Raw genomic sequence first — 17302 nt, 5'->3', positions numbered from 1 at the left:
TATTGTAAGAAATGGAGATAATTTAGCTATTAAATATTGCTGTTGTTTTATTAAGACAATCTGGAATTTAATTCATAAACATCAGTTAATCAAGAATTTATTCATCTCATAACATATTTACTATGTAACTTATAAACCTCTTACCTTACTTTTTTCCCTTTTTTCACTTAAGAATGTTGAAATGCTTGTAATGAACATGGCAACTCTTATCTTGGATCTAGAAGGCAATGACTTCTGCTTTCAAACTGGCTTTGTAAGTTGCCCATTCTTAGAAATGGTGGAAATATTTCACACTATCTGAATAATAATGAACAACACTGCACAGTGATTTATAACTCTGAGAGCTTTATAATTTGATTTATGAACAGCTCTCAGATTTTCCATTGGCAGTTCATACAACTCTGAGTAAACTTTCTGGCCAAATGACTCAGTATTTTGCTGTATGACTAATCCCACACTCATTGTGGAAACTGGAAATGAATTCTATTTGCTTGTGGATAATAAATGATTACTTTACAAAAACTGTCTGCAAAGCATTATAGAGTAGATGAATTCAATTATACTGATGTTTTTAAAGTCTCAAACTCAGCAGACTTTTTTGAGAAGTCTGTAATGTTCACAAAAAAGAACAACCCCTCCCTCCAAGCATTATCATGGATTTTGCCACCCATAGGATAACAAATCCTAATTAGGCTCTAAAATTTCTAAAACATTAAAAGAACAATTTGGGATGATGTCATTTGAAATATTTTCTCTTACAATGATGCCTTTAAGTTATTTTCCAAGTTTTTATTACTGTAAAATAAAGTCCTTTCCTGGGATATATTTGCTGCAAAGATTTGATATTATTGCAAATAACAATTGTTTCTCCTTCATAAATGCAAAATTTAAAACGACAATAGTGATGCATCTGTATGATGGCTCCCCTGATTCTGGTGGCTGGAAATTGCCTCCAAGATTATGTTAGTTGCTGTCGGTGCTCCCAAATGATGTAGCTCCTTGAACTTTCAATACAAGAACATGTATATGGTTGGCATAGGCCCTGGTCTCAGACTGCCATGAAAACTATTTGGGAATAAACAGGTATACAACATGTTTCCTCAGATTCCTCCCAATTCCTTTCATGCCATTGATTTCTGAGAGTAAAAAACTTCACTTAGGATCAAGAAGGTTGCCAGTCCAAAATCGGTATGATTTACTTCAAATCATTTATTGCTAGAGCCATTCTTACCCAAACTTTTGGTTTTCAAGGGGGTAATATTCCAATGGAATGTCTCTGTGTGATTACCAGTTGGGTCATCTACTACCTTCTATCGAGGTTTGTAATAAACGCTTACAAACAGCCAGAGCTACATTCCAAGGCATTCGTTCTCTTTCCCTAAAAATCCTTCTTCTAGTCTGAGCATTAGTAGCCAGGGCTGGTGGGGAGGGGCCCAGGGGCAGGGAGCCATCACAACCAGTCAGGGTCAGTTTTAATTCTGCAGAGTCAAAGGCAGTCTGAGAGCAGAAAGAACTGGTCTGGGGGACCCAGGGAGCATGAGGACAAGTATCTAAACCACAAATGCATTGGAGAGGTCACCTTCTCCCCTCCCTTCAACTCTCAGTTTCTCTCCCACTGCTGGCTCCATCTCCCAAGTTGTACCCCTGTCCTGACAAAAGCCCATGTGTTGCCCTTTACTCAGGCTTTACTTGCATTTCTACCCATGCATTCTAGAGTTAAATTTCACCAAAGACTGTAGACAGCGCTCTTGCCTCTTTCCCACGTCCTCGTCCCTCTCCAATCCACTCCCGTCCGGGTTCAGCCTCTCCCACTGCGATGAGCCAGTTCCCCGGAAGGTGTGCAGAGGGCTCATCATCACTGGTCCTCAGTCCTCAGGCTCCTTACCCCAGATGTGCATCTGTCCTGGGAACCCCTGAACTGGAAGCACTTCCCACGTGTCATCTGCTCTCCTTCTCCAGTCCACAAGGGGAAGATATCTCCAAAGCTCTGATTCCAGCTTTTGGTTTTTTTTTTTTTACTTTCTGCACAAAGTGTAAAGGTTTTTTTCTTTTTATTAAATTATGTGTAACATAGGCAAAATTATTTCAGTCAATAAATTTTTAAGGAATTTCACATGTTCTGATTTTTTCCACTGCCAATCACATTTGTTTCACCAAAGCCAGAACCTTCAAGATAAGGTAGCCCTTGCAAAAAGAAGTTTTGCTCAATCCACAGTTGTCATGTCAGTCCGTCCACAATCCTTTTAGTTGGGCTTCTTTGATCTCCAATGGAATATGGACAAACTTCAAAATTCCCCACCTGTAATCTTTGGGATCCAATTTCCTCAAGCAGTTTTCTTTAGGACCATGTTTAGGGTCAGGAGATGGATCTGCCTGGTTCTGAATTTTAGATACCCTTTAAAAATGCATTAAGTTCAAATCATATTCACTCCTAAGCTGTCACACCCTAGAACAGTAGAGATCATTGGGATGTGCCAAATACCTAAGATAAAAAAAGTTTTACTGTTTGGCTTTTCACAGTTCACTTGTCAGCTCTGTCTTGTAGTTCTTCCCCACAGATCTAACACATAGTTCTAGGAGTAAAGGAAACCACATAGTTACTCTACGAGGCGGTTCCAGCGATGCAGGTTTACAGAAAAAGCCCCATCAGGGCTTTTTCTGATAGAACTGATACCAGTTCTTTCTACACTTTCTCTTCCATAGTCATTTCGTCCACATCAGTGACTTCAACTATAATTGATGTGGGTGATTCCCATCTGTCTCTGGTTCTCAGTCTCCAGCCGTGTTTTCATGGGTAATTTCACACGGATGACCTTCTGACACCTCTGCCCCTCAATGGGTCTGAAACTCAGTTTGTCACCTCTGCCTTCACAACTCTTCCTTCACCTGAGCCCAAAACGTGAGTCCTCTGCAATCCCTGCCTTTCCCTCAATTGGTCACCACACAGCTTAGATGGATCCTTCTCTTCTTTTCTATATTTCTCCCTGACCCAGACATCAGGAATTTGTGCCATAACTTCCTACCTCTAGGGAGGTACTGCAGAAGATGTTTCTGTCATGTTATTAAAGCCCCTTACTCTTATCTTTGGGAGCAGAATGACTCAGTGATGAGGGGCCTTGGGGAGGGCCTGGGGCCACCAATGGGCAGGGCTGGTATATAAAAGGTCCCTCCTCACACACGGTCCTGCCTCTTGCTCACTCGTGCTGCAGGCCTTGTGGATTGGAGAGTGTCAGGCTCTTTTTAGCCTCTGGTCTTCAGGTGAGAAGTAGTACAGGTAGGGTTCTTTCCTGCTTTACTGTTGGGAAGGACTGTAATTCTTTAGCTGTGACTGGGCGGGGGTGAAGAGTTAGTGGAAAAGGAATAAGACGCCCCATTTTGGCTTTGAGCCTAAGCTATGCTCTTCAATCTGACTTCACCCTGAATAGGGTTAACATTTTAATTTCCTTTCAGTTCCTCGTGTGTGTTCTCAATTTGGTTGAGCATCTAAAGGGAAAAAGGGCTGCAGGGTGGACCATCTTCTACATACCAGATACCAAACTCTCTTAACTAATTTCCCCAACTCATTTGTCTTCTCTTGTGTGACAGTGCTAGCTCACTATCATAAAAAGTCAAAAAATTATATATACTTTTCCATTTTCATTTTTTCATTCTTTGGTATGAAAGATTTGGCCATGGACTTTCCTCCTCCACCCCTACCTCCAAACTTTAAATTTGTGAATTTGATATAATGTCAATTATTATTTTTTAATGAAAATCTATCAGAAAGAAAAGGTATGAATTTTACTAAATTAACTTCCAAAAAGGATTGATTGGTTGATTTAATATTTATTGAATTCCACAACGCATTAGCATCACACAAACACACAGAAAGAAGCAATTAATAACATGCCATTTGGAGAAGGGAGTGATAAATTAGCAACAAACAAAGCAGAAAACAATGGAACCTAAATACTAAATTCTTTCAACGATTTGGTTTGCTTATTATTATTATTAGTATCCTTGAGATAACTGATGCAAAGAACAGAAATGAACGCATCTAAAAAGAAATATCTATAATCCTACTGCAGGGCAGTTAAGTATTTGCCTGCCAAAAGAGATAAATGATGTTCTTGTGTGCACTTCGAACTTACAAATGGCTGCAGCAAGACTCAGAGTGATAACAAGTTGTAACTCAAAATCATAATTGCTATTTAGTTGCTTTCTGTTGTTATAAATGCACAGTTTGGGGCAAAATGGTTACTATGCTGTATTTGCGGTCTTCGGCATGTTTCAAGGATATTTAGGGCCATTTCAGCTCACTCACAAATTTTCCTCAATAAGTATAAAGTAACGATGACCTTCCTCATTAGTTATTTCTCCCAATGTTTGCAAAAGGTTAATTCAGTTTTGTTGTTGTTTTAAATTACTCCACCAGGCCACTGTGAGGCAATGCGGTACAGAATTCTTCCTTTCCTGTTGTGCCCCACACGGCAGGCTCCCAGGCTTCTCCTCAATAACCCCTGCACAGTGGATGGCAATGTGGTCTCCCACTGCAGTGGCTGCGGTATCAGGAAACCTTTGAGCGACCTGCACAAATGCAGTGCTACCTATCAGGCCCAGAGCCAGGGACCTTGTAAGCCCATCCTGCAGGCACTCTGATTCACCATTCTCACTTTATACAGCATCTGCAAGCAAGGTCCACCTTCAAACCAGAACAACTGAATGAGATAATGCTTATTTTATCATAGGAAACAAGATGTACATAAGAAAACTCAATCCATTGTTTCCCATGGTGATGAATCTGGCATTTAAGATGTGCATTATTCAATGCCTTTTTGAGTGTCCTTTAATGCTTACACGTGGTAATACGTTAAAGGCCTTAAGAACATCAATGGTAAGCCTTTATGCAGAGCTGAATAGTGTATTTTGTATAGTTAGAAAACCACACTGATCTTGAGATCCTACAAACAAATAACAAAATTAAGTATTGTCATCGATTTTTGAACTGCTTTCCGGAATTTTACAAAATACTTTATTAAGACACAATTTCTTCAGTCTCCGAAATATTCCAGAGTCCACCCTAGTAGTTACTAGCAACTCCACAAATGCAGTAATGGGTTACCTTGTCACTATAATTGCAGTTTCTCTACGCGAGCAAACAAAACAAGCAAAACCCAGCCCCGCACGGGAAAAGCCAGCACTGGCTCGGGAGCAGCAGAAGGCGACAGAACACCGGCCGGCTGAGGTCACTGTCGCAATTGGTCCGGGCCAGGTGGCCCGGCGGCCGCAGGGACAGAGGCCACTGCAGCGCCCCCGCCGCGCCTCCCGCGTCCGCACTGCGCCAGCGGCCCCAGGAAAATCTCCAACTGCAGGATTCCTTTTGCTGATTACGAAGAAAGGGGAGGGGGCAAGAGGGAGAAAGGGAGTGTGTGCGTTTTGAGTGTGATAGATCACTACTTCCTCACTCGCCCTACAAAATCTCTCCTCAAAATATTTACAAGCCAATCTCCAACTTCCTCCATCTGCTGGTTCCTCAATCTGAAATTGCCTCTGCCTCCAATTGCACTAAAGGAGGCAAGGTTTTAGGGTCAACATGGATACAAGAGTATGCAAAGTGCCCCCTTCTCGGCTGAGTGACAGAGTTCAAGTCTGCAGACCCGAGCGCTCCGCCGGGGAGCGCGCCCAGTTCAGGGGGGACGGACGGGACGGGCCCCCGTTCCGGGGGACCCCAATTCCCAGGAAAGGCCCTGCCCGGGGCTCACGCTTCGGCGTGCAGGAACCCCCCGCAAGCAATAGCTCACCCAGCTGCATCCTCCGAAGCCCCAGCCTCAGGGTGGGGCGCGGGGAGGTGGGAAGCAGGGGCAGCACCGCCTGCAGGCTCCAGTCGGCGCCTCGCGGTCTCCCCGTGGCTCCGGGGCGCCCCCTGTCGCCGGGTTTCCAGCGATCTGGGCACGGGAGGCTGGAGAGGTGGCAGCCCGGGCGTCCGGGAACGGAGGGGCGCCCGGCCCGTGCCCCCCGGACGGTGCGGACCGGCGGGCGGCCCCGCGGGATGGCGCTGGACGCTCAGGCCCGGGCGCAGCCCGCGGCTGCCGCCGGAGCCGTAGCAGCCATGTCCGCGCGCCCGCGCTGCCGCAGCCCGGCCGTGATGTCATCCGCTGAGCCCCCGCCGCGACGCCCCACGCCCGCCCCCCGCGGGCCGCCGCGTCCCCGCCCCGCCCCACGTGCTCCCGGCTTTGGGGATGCAGAGGCCGGCGGTGGCCGTGGGACGATGCGCAGAGCCCAGGTGGCCCCGTTGCCGGCGGCGCTGCCCCTCCCCGTCCGCCGCGTCTCCGGCGGGGCTGCGCCCGGGGGCTGCGCACGGGTGGGGGCGGGGGCGCCCGGGGAGGGCGGGGTGGGCTACCCGCGGCCAAGTCCGTGCCAGGTCGCCGTCTGCTGAGTCATGGCCAGCGCTGCCCGCAGCCCGGGCTCACTCGCGTAGCGCGGCGGACGCGAGTGCGCAGCCATTGGGCCGGGCGCGGGGCCGCAAGCGTCGGGCATGACGCGCTGAGCTGCGCTCGCCCGTGCCCGCAGCTCAGCGTGCGCCCCGCGCGGGTGCTTGTGCCGCCGCCCTCCAGCCCCGCCGGCAGCCGCCGCCGCTTCGCCCCGCACCATGATTGCCGCCGCTTTCCTCGTCTTGCTGAGACCCTACAGCATCCAATGTGCCCTTTTCCTCTTGTTGCTTCTGCTGGGCACCATCGCCACCATCATCTTCTTCTGCTGCTGGCACCGCAGGCTCCAGAAGGGGAGGCATCCGATGAAATCGGTCTTTTCGGGTCGTTCAAGGAGCCGAGGTAAGACACCCCGCGACGGGCTTACTCGGGCCGGAAGGAATCTTTAAGCCGATTTGAAGAGGGAAGCGCGCTCTCTGGCTTCCGCGCTGCTCCCTCTACCCTATCCACGCCCGCTCCCCTAGCCCAGTGCGTTTCCGTGTTTAGCGTCCCTGTCCCCCTCCTCGGGTCGGCCGGATTGGGGTGACCGCGGGAAGCAGATCGCCGGGAGGTGGGGGGAACGCACCAGATGCTTGGTGTCAGTGTGCTTAAGCCCTGGGGATGGCTGGAGCGCAGTCCGGGCTGCGGCAGCCTCGTCCACCCCCACCCTCCGGCCGGCGCTGGACCGTGGAGCATGGAGAGTTCGGGGCTCCCCAACTCCCCCAGAACTTTCCCTGAAACTTCTCGCGGAGAAATCACCTAGAGACCGATGGCCTAGTAAACAGCCCTCCCAGCAGGCTGTCCCCACTGCGTTAGAGGCGTCCGGAACGCGCCTCCCCGACCCTCGTCCCCCGGGTAAGTCGTCCGTGACTCGGCAGGTGAAGAACAAGGAGTTAATTGACGTCTCGTTTTTCTTTTTTTTTCCGCAGATGCTGTTTTGAGATCACACCACTTTCGTTCCGAGGTAATTTATTTAGCGCGCACGCTCAAGGTCAGAAGAAGTTCTCTTTGCTGGGTACCAATATTAATCATATGGGTGTTCAGAAGCCAGTAGGGCGTTGAATGGCGAGCATGCTACCCCCAAGCCGAAAGGGACGTGTTTCCTTTTAAGTGACTCCCCAGCATGAGTGCCTAGTGAACGGTATTGGCAGATCTCTTGTGTCCTGGAGCCGCTGTGCTGGAAGGGGTGAGACAGCCCTTAAAAGCGGCCAGACCTTAGGAACTGAGCCTCGGGATGGATCTCAGTTTCCTTGACAATCTATAAATCGCCCGAAGCTTTCTGGGTGCAGGCAGCTGGCGGCGGCTGTTCACTTGGGTATCTAACCTCAGCTGGGAGCTTTTAGGGAGCTGGTGCAGAGCAGTTTGATCCATGTGCATTTTCCTTTAGACTTTCAAGTTTATATTCCTATTCACCCGGAAAGAGCTCCATGTTTTACTGGGGATGTCTGATGATTTTTGCAGAGCGATGGTGGTAGTGATCTGGCTTTACTAACAAAACGTGGACCATCCCTCCATAAACAGGTGACCTGGCTTTGCAGCAATTCAGTGGAACTGTTGTAGGACTAGTTCCGCTGGAGATAGACCAAAATGAGAAACACAAGCTCTCCCTGACCCAGCATTTCTTGATGAATTTCCAGGCCAACCCTCCACTTAATGCGAGATGATTGTCCCTCTTTTCCCACGAGTTTCACACAGCCAGGAGGGTGCTGGTAGCAATGTTTGATGCCCTTTGCTCATTTTAGCAGAGACTTCATAGTTAGAAACGCTCCATTGACTTGCCATTTACCTGAAAAGTTATTTTACATTTCATTTCACTAGTTAATCCAATGTTTTATTCCACCCTAGATGTTTGATTGGACTCTGGTTGCTTGATAGCTTTTACTGCATTACTATAACATCGTTATAATGTGGCACAATGAATAATTCTACATGGAACCCCAGTGGGTGAGAACTATTAACTCAATTTAGGACTGTAAAGAGAATAAAATAACCAGTCAGATAATCAGAGGTTCCATTGCTGCCTTTACACTAACTAGCTGTGTGGTGCTGGGAAACTCTCTCAACTTCTCAGCCCTTCAACTATAAAATAGGGCCAATAGTACCTTATAGGGCTGTAGGGGGAGGGCAGGTTTACCAGTAATCATGTTAACAAAACCCCACTTAGTTCATAGTAGCTATTCAGTACTGGGTAGGTATCATTACATTTTGTAAAATTGAATTAAAAATGTGTAAAAATAAAAGATCTGTCCACAAATCTTAAAGTCTTTATTAGATTAATTCAAAGTTATGTGAAACAGCATAAGCTGTGCCTGTTATGAACCAACACTTTTTGAATACTTGATTAATTTAATAGAATAACCCATTTAGAGGTGACAAAAAATAAATCACAGCCAGGGTGCGAACACCAAAATTTAGGATTTTCATTTTTAAAGGAAATCACCAGTCCAGTACGTGTAAATGATAGAACCAGAATAAGAATCCTGTTATGGGTTGTTAGATTAGTCATCAAGTGTTTCAACTAAAGCATAGGCAGAAAAAATGAGATAGGTCTACGTTTTGTCTAGTTATCTGTCAGTTAAGCATTTGTCCTGAGCTTGCATTTGGTTAGGAAAGCTGGGAGTGATTGTTTAATGCCATAGCTCATTTCACAAGATTCCTGGTACAGGTTGACATCCTGTGTGTGCTTCGTATTTGCCTTGTCTGCCGGGCTGGGAACATCATGACGGCATGGACCAAGTCTCTCTTGTTTAGCGCTATATCCCCACTGCCTGGTGTATAATGGGCTCTTAATAAGTATTTATCAAATGAGTGAAAAATTCTCTGTGAGTGCCAGTTCTTGTAACTGGGCAAATACAACTCAGAATTGGGCCAAAAAGAAAAATGCACATTCTCAGGACGTTGCTCAGAATTCAGCATTTGCTGAATCCCAACTCTTATTTTATCTTTCTAGACTTTAAAACATTGCCCTGGAGTTTGTGTTAAAAAATGTAAATCACTAATTATAACAAAATGTATTTGGTTAGATTTTTTTTTCTCAGAAAGTTCAATGCAGTATTAGCTTCATTTGTTGATAGGCCCCCCATGTTCCTTTTCATACCAAGTCCCTGGGTTAAACTACTCAAAGAATGTCATTTTATAAGTAAAAATCGTGAGACTGTTCCATGAGAATGTCATATTTCATCATTGTTTCATGTTCGCCACAAATAAGACATTTTCCTCTACGGAAAACAGAGGGGATTTTTTTTCCTTCTCCGTTTCTACCAAAATGCCATTTCCAGCAGGATTTTCTCCTTGAGAAATACCTATGAAGTTTTTGGATTCTAGCGTGTTAGAAAATTAGAACTTGTGTCACATAATGGCTATTCTTGTTGCTTTGTAGCAGTAGCTGCTGCAAAATAAGTATCAAAGAAAATGTTTTGATTTTCCTACAAGTTATAGTCCTGTCGAGTATTCTATTCCTCATCCCAATCTCAGTCAGTAGATAATTCACTCTCAGTATTGCCGTGGCTGTCAAATGAGGAAAATGGGTTTAGGATCTGAGGACTTATTTTGAAATGTGAAAGAGCTTTGGGAAAGCCCTGGAACACATGAGGAAGTTCAGTTAGCTCTTGGCTGCTTTGCTTGGCGGAGGATATTGCTTCTGCTTTCCACACGTCCAGGAAAGTCCAACTGGAGAGGAAATTTCAGGATGTTTCTTCCCAGGTAGGGAGAGAAATACTTCTCCACGGGGGAAACCCTGGCATCAGGACTCAGTGTGCTTTGGGGAAGTTCTGCAGCAGGAAAAAAAGCCACGTATCTCTTGTGAGGGGCTGCAGCTTTTCCCCCCTCACTAAGTGGATAATAAACACCTTTCTTCAACTCAGTTTCTTCCTCATGAAGCTAGAAATAAATGATTCAGAGATTTATGAGATGTTTGGGAACCATAACCACCAACAGCCCCTTTTTATTTTCATATACTTGCAAACTCATCTCTACTGGCTTAAGAGTTCTCTAAGTTTTAATAATAGCATATGAGAATGTAAAATTATTAATCTACTCAGCAAGGGCTCAATCTCCAATTCTCTGACAGATAAAAGGCCCAGTTAGATAGCTAGAAATATGTGCTTTGTATATGAAAATAAAATACTTGTACCATATATATAGTAATAAACAATATATATAGTGATGAGAGGTGATTTCACATGGAGATGGGACACAGTCTGGAAACCAAGTGTTCATTCTGGGTCTCTAAGAAGGATACTTTTCCTGGGGACTTAATAATGTTTGATGCTGTGACTTTACACAATGCTTAACTGTTTCCCTAGATGCCTGTGGTGAAGATCAGACAGTGACAGTCCTGATTTTAAGGAAATCTCGGAAAGTGATATGGGTAATTGAGGTACCATTAGATTACAAGAAAGAACCTTGTGAGCCCTTCAGTAGAGTGAAGACAATTACATATAATGCCCTTGGAGAATACCCAGCATGAACAGTGGTACATGATCCCTATTCATCAGCTCGGTGGAATAAGGGCAGCCTTGTTTGATATCAGCAGAGGCAGGAGGGTGTTTTGTGTCCATCAGGATTGAGTAAATATCTTCACTTCCTGTTTAAGGGAAAGGAACCAAAAGAGTTAACTCTAGTTAACTCAAGCGAGATAAGGACTCAGTAAGACAGGAACCCCCAGCTACATTTTGTCTGCTGTGTAGTGTTTAACTGTGTCACTCACAGCTCAAAGAATCATATGCCCAAAATTCTCAATGAAAGAGAGAGGCTAAGTGGAGTGAATTTTTAGTGGCGATTTCTTACAAAGCTGAATGGGCAAATCCTTTGGGTTTTTCCAGTAATTTTCCACGTTATCGTAGATGAAAGGATGGTCCACACTGACCCTCTTGGCCTCATCATGTTTCCAGAGAATCCCTGCACCAAACCATGGAAAAATGGTCAGTGGAATACCCATAGTTCACAGCTTGTTGTGGAATTTGCATCTTTCATTAAGGGTTACTCAGTGGATTAGAGAAACTGATAGTTTATTATTTAGTTCTCTTTTACAATTAGGTTATCTTTATAAAGATAAAGATAAATAAATAAAAAAAATTTATTTATTTATTTTATTTATTTAAAATAAATTCTTTGCCTAGAGTTAAATTCTAGGTCTAAGTTAGTTTATGCTAATTAAATCAGTCTTAAGTTGAATTCCACACATGATACAGGGTTCATTTTGTTTCACACAATTATTTTAAAAACAAAATTTACTTTTTCATCCTTTATGAGGTATGATATTAGAGGATAGGAATAAGAATGGGTCTGAGGTGTAGTCCCTGCCTTGACGATGACTTCCAGGTCACTCCCAATATCAGTGCTGAAATTTTATAGTTACTGGTTTCTTCTGCTCCAGTAACTGAACTGACATCCAACTATGAATCACAAATCTGATGGGAGCATCAGAGGCCAAGCTGTGCAAGTAAAGCTAGTACATTTGTGAAAAAGACAAATTCACCCCATTCACCAAAGTCACTACCACCATATAATTTACCCTTACTTCAGCTACGTGGCAACAAAGCAGAATGCTAAAAGCAAAAGAAGAAGAAGAAGAAAGAAAAAAACCCACTTTTTTTTTCATGCATCCAAACCTTTTAAATCCAGTCTAGATGAAAGTGGAAACAAAAGCTTTTTCGGAGAAGTCTGAAATCTTTGTCTAACCTCAAGGGTTAGGAATGACTCTTTTTGAGATTGCAGTTACAACATAGAAACAGGCTAATAACAAGTATTGGTTTAATGAAAGGATTACAGGAGTAAGAGTTCAAAGTCCTGGCTTTGGGTTCCAGCTCTGCCACTAACAAACTGTGCTGTCTTGGTCTAGTATTTTAGGGTCTCTGAGATTCAGACTTTCTGTTTTCACTGGTAACATGAAGATGATCTCTGAATCTCCTTCAGAGTAAACAGGCCCTGTTTCTGCTATGTGCAAAAAAGCATCCTGCTAAAAAAAGGCATCATGTAAAACGTGATTCCTTCTAGGAACTGAAGGCAGGTAAAGATAAAGATATAATTAGCATAAACACAAAGTAACAAATTATGTATAGAAAAGGAATGGTTGGAATACTTCTGATGACATGATTGCTTCTGGCTGGGGTGATCAGAGAAGCCTTCCAGGAGGGGGTGATATTTCTGCTGCAGCATGCAGGCTGAGTAGTACCTGGCTAGACAGACAGGGGCTCAGAGCAAACCCCCAGGCCAGCAGAACCGCTTAAGAATAGGCAACGATTAAGGAAACACACCTGTTTTCAGAGCTCAGAACACGCCAATATGATTAGAAGAAAGGGGTCTTGAGATCACATCAAGATGGAAATATAAGTAGGTGCCAGCTATAATAAAAAATAATTTTTGTGTACCACTTGACAGCTGACAAAGGCTTTGACAGAACATTATTTTATTTGAATGCCTTAGGAGGGCACCTGCTGTGAGCCCTCTCAAGAGAAGGAAAGACTTTTGATTTCTTTTCTAGTAACTATGGCCAATCAGCCTGATCACTCTTTTTTCTCTGTTACGGAGAGTGGAGAGTTGTGGCCTCAGCTGCGGAGGCCTGGGACCATGATTGGCTGGGGGCCTTTCTGGTCACGCCGAAGCTGTACTCTTGCAGCGCATTGCATGTTTCAGGTCTAGTGCTCAAGCATCACTGCGTTATATTTGACTGCAGACACCATATGTCCAGGGGTTTGTGACAACCTGCTCCTGTGGTCATTACAACTCCTAATGCAAAGCATAGTAAATTTGCAGGCAATTTATTATGTACAAGGCTATGTAATATATTACAGTTTTTAAAAGTATTTGAAATGTGTCTCTGCTTTTAAACTTCTTCCTTGAAGAAAATCCCTCTCCCATAATAATCTGAATGTCTATTTCCTTCTCAAATCCTCAAGCCTAGCCCTTCGCCCTCAGCCAGTGACTTTTGTCTCCTAACTCACAGAGAACAACTTCTTGCCCCTACAAACTAAGTGGCATCTTAATCTTCCCTCCCAGCCCAAGGAAAACTTCATCTGTCCTCCCTATGGGTATTTTATGCTTATGCCATGAATTCCTTGTCTTCCTGTCTCTTGGGAGCTGTTCTGTGAGTCGTCCCCTCCTTTCTCTTCTGATGCTCCCTCTCTCCTGGCCCCTGTTTCTAACACATAAACATCATAGGTGCGTCCTTTTGAAAACAACGTAAACCTCCCAATACCACCAGCTCTTCTCTTAAGAAAAGTTCTCTGAAATCTGCCATCTCCTATTCCTCGCCTCTCATTTACTCCTCAATTTAGTAAAATCTGGCTTCTGCTGCTACGACTTGAAACCACTCACCCTTAGCTCAACATTGAGTTCTAAATTGTTACATCACATATTTCCACCTTAGGTTTAATCGACTTATCTTGCATTGGACTTTGTTGGCCACTGATCCCTTCTTGAAACTCTCCCCCACCCGCAACCTTTTTTCTCTGGCCACGGCTCCCTCTGTTCCTGCACTGGACCCTCTTCCTACTTAGATGTTGACATTCCCAGCGTATTCCCTTGCTCATAATTTTTCAAATAGCTTTATTGAGATATAATTCACATACTATACAGTTCACCCATTAGAAATGTATCATTCAATGATTTTTAGTGTTTACAACGTTGTGCAGCCATCACACAATTTAAGAAGATGATGCAACAATGCAGTCATGCATTGTTGGTCAGCTTCTGGCTGACTCACAGTTTGCCTCTACGTGGTCTGTCCTCTTCCATCAAGCCAACCCAGGCTGGTTCACATGCAGTTAGATTCAGGTTCCAATAGCAGCAAGACTGGAAGTGCACTAGGCCTCTTGAGGTCTAGGCTCTCAGCTCATAGACAGCCTCTGCTCACACATTGTTTTGGGGAGTGGGGGAAATAGAGGGCTGATGGGAGAAGTTAAATAGTGTTGTGGCCACTTTTGCAATTTTGTAGCTAATCTTTTGATTTATGTTTAGTTTGCTGCTGTCTACTATCTCTAAAACACTCATTTTAAGCTTTTTCTGTCGTTTTCCCTGGGCAGTCTTTTCTAATACCTTCACTTACATCTGTATAAAAATTACTTCCACCTGAAATTTTTAAGCCTAACCATTTCAACAATTTTGGGGGCTATACTTTCCAGTTTTAGAATATTTTCCATCACCCCAGAAAGATTTCTCATGCCTGTTTTCCACTGATCCCTGTTCCTACCCCTAACCTGCAAAACCATGAATCTGCTTTTGGTATCTGTGGATTTGCCTTTTCTGGACATTGTATGTAAGTGGAATCATATAATAGGTAGTCTTTTGCATCTCTGGCTTCTTTCACGCATGTTAATGTTTTCTAGGTTCATCCATGTTGTAGCATGTATCAATAGTTTGTTCATTTTTATTGCTAAATAGTACTTTATTCTATGACTATACCACACTTCATTTATCCATTCACCAGTTGATGGACATTGGATTTTCCCCCAATTTTTAGCTATTATAAATAATGCTGCTGTGGATATTTGCTTGAAATCTTTGTGTGGACATATGTTTCTATTTATCTTGGGCAGATACCTAGGAGTAGAATTCCTAGCTTGTATGGTAAGTATGTATTTAATTTTTTGAGGAAATTGCCAAACTGTTTTCCAAAGTGGCTGTTCAGTGTAACATTCTCAACAGCAGGGTATGAGGGTTCCAGTTTCTCCACATCCTTGACAATACTTGTTATTGTCTTTTTGATCATAGCTCTTCTAGTGGGTCTGAAGTGGTATCACTTTAGTTTTCATTTGCATTTCCCTAATGACTAATGATTTTGAGCATTTTTTTCGTGTGCTTGTTAGCAGTTCAGAGATCTTAGTGAAATGTTCAAATCTTTGCCCATTTTTATTTTATTTTATTTTATTTTTTACTTTATTGAAATACTGAGTTTCGAGTTCCATCTTTAAAAACGAAATGGGCATTTTGGACAATACATTTGTTACAGAAACGAAATAAAATGGAAAGTTCTAGCAAACTAAATAATCTTCTTAAAGAAATTTCCTCCACTGCAGGAAATCTTGCATAGTCTCCTGGCCAGTCATCTGGAGCAATTCTTCACATAATTGATGATTTTAATTTAAAATTTAAGTATTCAAATTCTTTATGTATACCTCTTAAGATTTTCTATTTTTTCTTGAGTCGGTTTGATAATTTGTGTCTTTCTGGAAATTTGTTCATTTTATCTAAACTGTCTAATTTGTTGGCCTAATAGTATTCTCTTTTGCTCCTTTTAATTTCTGTAGGGTTGGTATTACTTTTGTTGGTTCCTTTTGTGTTCATCCAGCCAGAAGGTTGGGGTTTGCTCCCCTATTCGTTGCACACTTCTGTGACTGTGCTTGTGTCCAGGACCAGGTGGCAGGAAGAGAGGGAAAGAATACAATGGGAGTTTGTCCTAGTTTCTTGGGATCAGAAAGGAAGGTTTCCTTCCTAAGAGTTTTATTTTCTCCTCCTTTGGGATTTCTAATGTCACTGCTCGTGGGATTGCTTGAAAGCTGAGGCTTAAGAGAACTCAGAGAAGAAAAAGATGGGGGATTTCTGCACTCTGAGTCTTAAGAATTCTCTTCTTCACTCCTCAAGCCAGAATGAGGGGACTTTTCCTGGAGCTGTCTCTGCCTCAGCTCAGTACCCAGCTCTGGGTTTCAGGCTGAGCTGCTTGCTTGCATTCAGTCTGGGGGATACTGGAGAGCAAACATGGCAAACTCATCACTGGTTTGGTGGTACTTCGAATTCTGGCCTTTTTACTTTAAGCCTCTCGCTACTCTTTGCTTTTCAGGATCCTCAGAAGCTACTCAGTGCATTCTGTCCAGGTGTACAGCCATGCTCAGTGGGAGGCATGTGATTGTTCTAATTTATTGTAACCAGAGCCAGTCTGTTTAAAAAAGATTTATTTATTTATTTATTTATTTATTTTTGGCTGCACTGGGTGTTATGGCACACGGGATCTTTGTTGAGGCATGTGGGATCTTTTTTAGTTGTGGCATGTGGGCTCATAGTTGAGGCATGCCGGCTCATAGTTGCGGCATGTGGGATGTAGTTCCCCGACCAGGGAACGAACCTGGGCCCCCTGCATTGGGAGTGCGGAGTCTTACCCACTGGACCACCAGGGAAGTCCCAGAACCAGTCCGTTTTTAATTAGTCTATCCACCCTCCACCTTAAGCCCATTGCTTTCCTTCTTTTATTATTTAGTTTTTGGAAAATCTCATAGCATTTTGCCATCTAGTTAAGATGAGGTTGGCAGAAATGTGTATTGCTACATATAACTCACGCAGTACTGAAGAGTCCCCCTATTTCATTATTATGCAGAATTTTTAGGAATCTAACTTCAATACATTGTCATTTGAAAAAAATTTCTTTTTGTTCAGTCTTGTCATTCTCCAGATTTTCTGGATTTTCCACTAATTCTTGAAAACCAAATAGATTGCAATACCTGCAGATTTTATTTACAAAGAGAATAGAACTCTCACATTAAGAAGTAATTTATCAGGGGCTTCCCTGGTGGCTCAGTGGTTAAGAATCCACCTGCCAATGCAGGGGACACGGGTTCAAGCCCTGGTCCGGGAAGATACCACATGCCACGGAGCAACTAAGTCCATGCACCGCAACTACTGAGCCTGTGCTCTTGAGCCCACGTGCCACAACTACTGAAGCCTGTGTGCCTGGTGCCTGTGCTCTGCAACAAGAGAAACCACTGCAATGAGAAGCCCACGCACGGCAACGAAGAGCAGCCCTCACTCGCCGCAACTAGAGAAAGCCCATGCGCAGCGAGGAAGACCCAATGCAGCCAAAAATAAATAAATAAAATAAATTTATATAAAAAAAGAAGTAATTTAGCAATAGACTGTTAGGTTTC

At 43.7% G+C, this 17302-nt stretch overlaps 2 protein-coding genes and 1 non-coding gene across 22 annotated transcripts in view; 1 reads left to right on the top strand and 2 right to left on the bottom strand.

The window, feature by feature from the left end:
• BEND6 (BEN domain containing 6) overlaps positions 1-6331 on the bottom strand; it is a 52287-nt gene extending 45956 nt beyond the window's left edge. For both annotated transcript variants that reach the window (XM_033863699.2, XM_073810896.1), the window contains exon 1: positions 5781-6331. The gene's annotated coding sequence lies outside the window, so the exon portion shown is untranslated. The remainder of the gene's footprint in view (positions 1-5780) is intronic.
• Positions 2533-2658, bottom strand: LOC117314023 (small nucleolar RNA SNORA18). The gene has a single exon (XR_004528710.1). It is a non-coding gene; the product is annotated as a small nucleolar RNA SNORA18 (small nucleolar RNA).
• A 162-nt stretch (positions 6332-6493) lies between the features above and the next one.
• DST (dystonin) overlaps positions 6494-17302 on the top strand; it is a 497752-nt gene continuing 486943 nt past the window's right edge. For 12 of the 19 annotated variants that reach the window (XM_073810895.1, XM_073810888.1, XM_073810887.1 and 9 more), the window contains exons 1-2: positions 6494-6809; positions 7376-7437. In XM_073810895.1, coding sequence (XP_073666996.1) covers positions 6629-6809; positions 7376-7437 — 243 coding nt within the window. In that variant the 5' untranslated portion in view covers positions 6494-6628. The remainder of the gene's footprint in view (positions 6810-7375; positions 7438-17302) is intronic. The other 7 variants (XM_033864484.2, XM_033864483.2, XM_033864472.2 and 4 more) reach the window with 4 other exon arrangements.

The sequence above is a fragment of the Tursiops truncatus genome, chromosome 10, assembly GCF_011762595.2.
Source record: "Tursiops truncatus isolate mTurTru1 chromosome 10, mTurTru1.mat.Y, whole genome shotgun sequence".
Lineage (NCBI taxonomy): Eukaryota > Metazoa > Chordata > Mammalia > Artiodactyla > Delphinidae > Tursiops > Tursiops truncatus.
Note: the sequence above shows the minus strand (reverse complement) of the source record. Positions and strands in the feature narration are given on the sequence as shown.